At 38.7% G+C, this 3,516-nt stretch overlaps 1 protein-coding gene across 1 annotated transcript in view; it reads right to left on the reverse strand.

Moving 5' to 3' along the window:
* The window catches only part of LOC132953914 (hsp90 co-chaperone Cdc37), a 4,601-nt gene continuing 1,085 nt past the window's right edge, over positions 1–3,516 (reverse strand). Inside the window, exons 3-8 of the mRNA XM_061026281.1 lie at positions 3,060–3,165; positions 2,845–2,960; positions 2,505–2,627; positions 1,217–1,399; positions 1,053–1,124; positions 1–889 (exon numbers count right to left, since the gene is read on the reverse strand). Coding sequence (XP_060882264.1) covers positions 749–889; positions 1,053–1,124; positions 1,217–1,399; positions 2,505–2,627; positions 2,845–2,960; positions 3,060–3,165 — 741 coding nt within the window. The 3' untranslated portion in view covers positions 1–748. The remainder of the gene's footprint in view (positions 890–1,052; positions 1,125–1,216; positions 1,400–2,504; positions 2,628–2,844; positions 2,961–3,059; positions 3,166–3,516) is intronic.

The following is a 3,516-nucleotide window of genomic DNA, read 5'->3' on the forward strand; positions in this document are numbered from 1 at the left end:
TTTTTAAAGCAATGGAGAGCATATTTATATCAGAGTGCAGTGGAGGCACAGTCAACATAGTCTGAGTCACACTTTCATTGACCAACTGCTTCATTAGAAAACCCATGAACATGTGCACTTGCTCTATCATGGATCTTTTTCTTCTTGTGATTCTCTTATACCTCACACATTAGACCTCTTATCTGATGATTTGTGTGGATTGACACCAACACAGCGAGTATAAAGACATTACCACAGTACTTTGATCGTCAGTTATTGGATATTATTCAACTTTTAGTCAAGCAAGTTTGTAGAAAATGTCCAGGAAATAACCATCTTAATACATGAATCCCTCAAAGTCAAACACAAGCCTTCAATTTGGAAATAAAAAAGAAAAATTATATGCACAATCTGACAATGTATAGAATGTATTTCAACTAAACAATAGCACAAATGAAGCCATCAGGTATGTGTGCACATGAACTCCAAAGCAAATTAACAGGTGTGTACAAATTAAATGTAAAGATGCACCTTTAGTAATGTCCAAACAAATAAAACACCTAAAAACACCCATTTCATCCAAATAGCAGTTGTTGACGGGACGTACTTGTGCAGTTGGTGAACACTAAACCCTGAAGCCTCCACTAAATACTTTAGAGAAGTTATTTCATTGTTCCTTAATTGGCAAACTAGTCACACAGGGTGGAGTTGCAATACAGTGGGAAAGTACATTTGAAGAAGCAATTTCAATTTATAGGATCAATGATGGTCATTCCTTCTCAGTTTCTTCCTGCTCCTGTTTCACCTCCTCATAGGTAGCATCGTCCTCTTTTTCATCCCCACCGTCCATCTTGGAGTTGGGAACCCAGAGACCCGAGTCTATGCACTTCTTCATGTGAACCTTTGCCTCCTATTGGGTGTAAAATAATCACGTTTATTAACAGAACCAGAGAAGGACAAACATTCATATACGAATCAAGACAACCAAAATACTATTCCCAGTACACTTTAAGTGTTGACACAATGTGTAAAATTAAACATATTCTTGTTTAAATAAACAAAAAGGAACCTACCGTGGGGTCCATTTTACTAATCACTTCTTGTAACATTCCAATGTCCTTTTCATCGAAGCACTTCTGCATCTCCTGCAACGAGAACACATTTGTAAAGCATTTGAAAATAAAAATAGCGCAAGAAAGAAAAGTGACACGAGCTCCATCAAACAAAAAAGACTTACAGCTGGCAGGGTCTCGTACACTTCGACAGGATCTAATCCCCCGGGTCCTATACGCTTTTGTCGCTCCTCTTCTTCATATTCCTTCATGGCCTTTTCTATGCGGATCTTTGCTCTGCCCCGAACCCGTTCCTTGAAGGACTCCAGCTCGTCATTAAAGGCGTCTTGGTACTGCTGATCTGCTGTCTGTGGGGGGACACGTCATGTGGTGTGTTGGTAACCATACAAATTAAACATCTTACTTAGTCAAAATAATGACCACACAGTTATGTCCAAGGGAACCTTTGGTACCTTTTCTTGTATGAACACTTAGAATTTCATAATCATTTGTTTGCTAATATCTAGTGGTATACCTCTTACAGTGCACTCTAGTAGCCTTCAACATATTAATTGAATGTCATTTTAACCACAACCAATCAGTGTTAAGCAGTGTGGTCAGAGGTGCAATAGGTTTGAAATGTTCAACTGATGAAGAGAGCAAAACGCTGTATTTAAACCTTGTGGTAAAGTACTATTTAACTTGTGTTTGACTGGAGAAGCCATAACTATGTGTTGTCCACTCACTGGTTCCAGCTGCTCAATCGTTCTTCTCGCAAGGTTTAATCAGATACTTAAAGGAAGAATATGCGATTTTTCACACTCCTCTGAAAATAACTCTGTGAGTCATGTCTGTCTACAATGAGTGTGACACTAGAGTCCCGCTGTCTGTGATGCTTTCTGAGCCTTATCTTCACTCTATTTACATCGCCGGAACGGCCGTCCGGGTCCTCCCCTCGCGAATAAAAGTTGTTTAATTGAGGGACTAGAGAACAGAAGAATAACATACTGTACTCACTGTTTAACTGTGTTTCTAGATCACGCTCATTTCAGGTAAATTTACATGCAGTGTGAAGATACGAGCATAATAAAGATCGCTAGCATTAACATGCTTACACAACAATGCAGCGCGAGTTGTTTTGGTTTCATGCTGGTACTCAAGGGCGACATCTGCTGGATCAAGAAGTTGCATATTCTTCCTTTAAAGGAACAATACGAACCAAGACATAGTCAAGAGCCATGACTGGAGAACAAGACAAGTGATCACTCTGTGTTAACCTAGCGAGGTGTTAAAATGTGCATTCAGTCCAATTGGACTTGTTTGCCTTCTTCGGATCATAAGGAAACACAAACCCTAATGTGGAAAAGGGACATAAGTGAAGTTCCTCTTGTTTCTCCATAGCTTCCAGAAGTATTTTGTCAAATCTTTTGGTCGAACAGGACTTTAAGTGATATCTTTTTCAAAATTAGTCACCTTGATCTTAGCAAAAAATTGTCGGAAGCAGCCTCTGGGATCCACCTTGAGGCTTTTTGCCAACTCCAGAATGAACTGCATGACAATGGTCTGATGAGCCACCTGCTCCATCAATGCGCGTTTCTATAAAAAAATGGGGAAGCATTTTTAGAATATTGTAAATATTATGAAGAACACAATGGCTTTGTAAAGAAAACCAGCTGTGTTAAATGAAGATGATTCTATTATGATATCCCATAACAGTAACTTTTGTTGATTTCAATTTAAAAATACTTATATTGCATGATATATGACTGCTTAGAGCAACATGTAGAATCCCATTCTATTCTGCAGTATTTACCTCCTCAACCTCGAGGTCAATGCACATGATGACCAGGTAGTTTGCTGTCTCTTCACATACTAGATGAGGGTTGTCAGAGAGGTACTTCTGGCTGTCATCCCAACGTCGCATCATACCTGCAGCACAGACAGCAGTTAAGGACAAACACAGATGATCAAATAGCATTAATAACAGGAATTTAATAACAATGGGGAATAAATGTCAGTAATCCTCACCAAAGTGTTTGATCTGCTTCTCATTTTTCTCCACAAAGGTTTTATGCTTTTGCTCCTTCTGTTCTTCCGTCTCATCAGCAGTTTCAGGATTTATGTTAACAATGCTCTGAAAAGGATCGACAGTGGCAGAGAATTACAACATGGTAACAACAAATTCCCCCGTAAAGGACATGAAAATATCTCACAAAAACAATCAAGATACAAAATGAAGATCAAGTCATTTTAACATTTTGAGAATAATCAATATGGATGCCAAGAAACAAATCAAGGTTGCAATTTAAGTTACTGGGTCTGGGTGTGCTTTCGCAGTAACCACAACTGTTTTTGGCATCCCTTTTCACCACAAATTTGACATAGAAAACAAAACACACAGCAGTACCATAAAATATTTAGGAGCACTACCATCATGGCACATCACTTAATGTAAGAAACAGCTCTCACAATACCGACTAATGAT

Source organism: Labrus mixtus, chromosome 20 (assembly GCF_963584025.1).
Source record: "Labrus mixtus chromosome 20, fLabMix1.1, whole genome shotgun sequence".
Taxonomy (NCBI): Eukaryota; Metazoa; Chordata; class Actinopteri; order Labriformes; family Labridae; genus Labrus; species Labrus mixtus.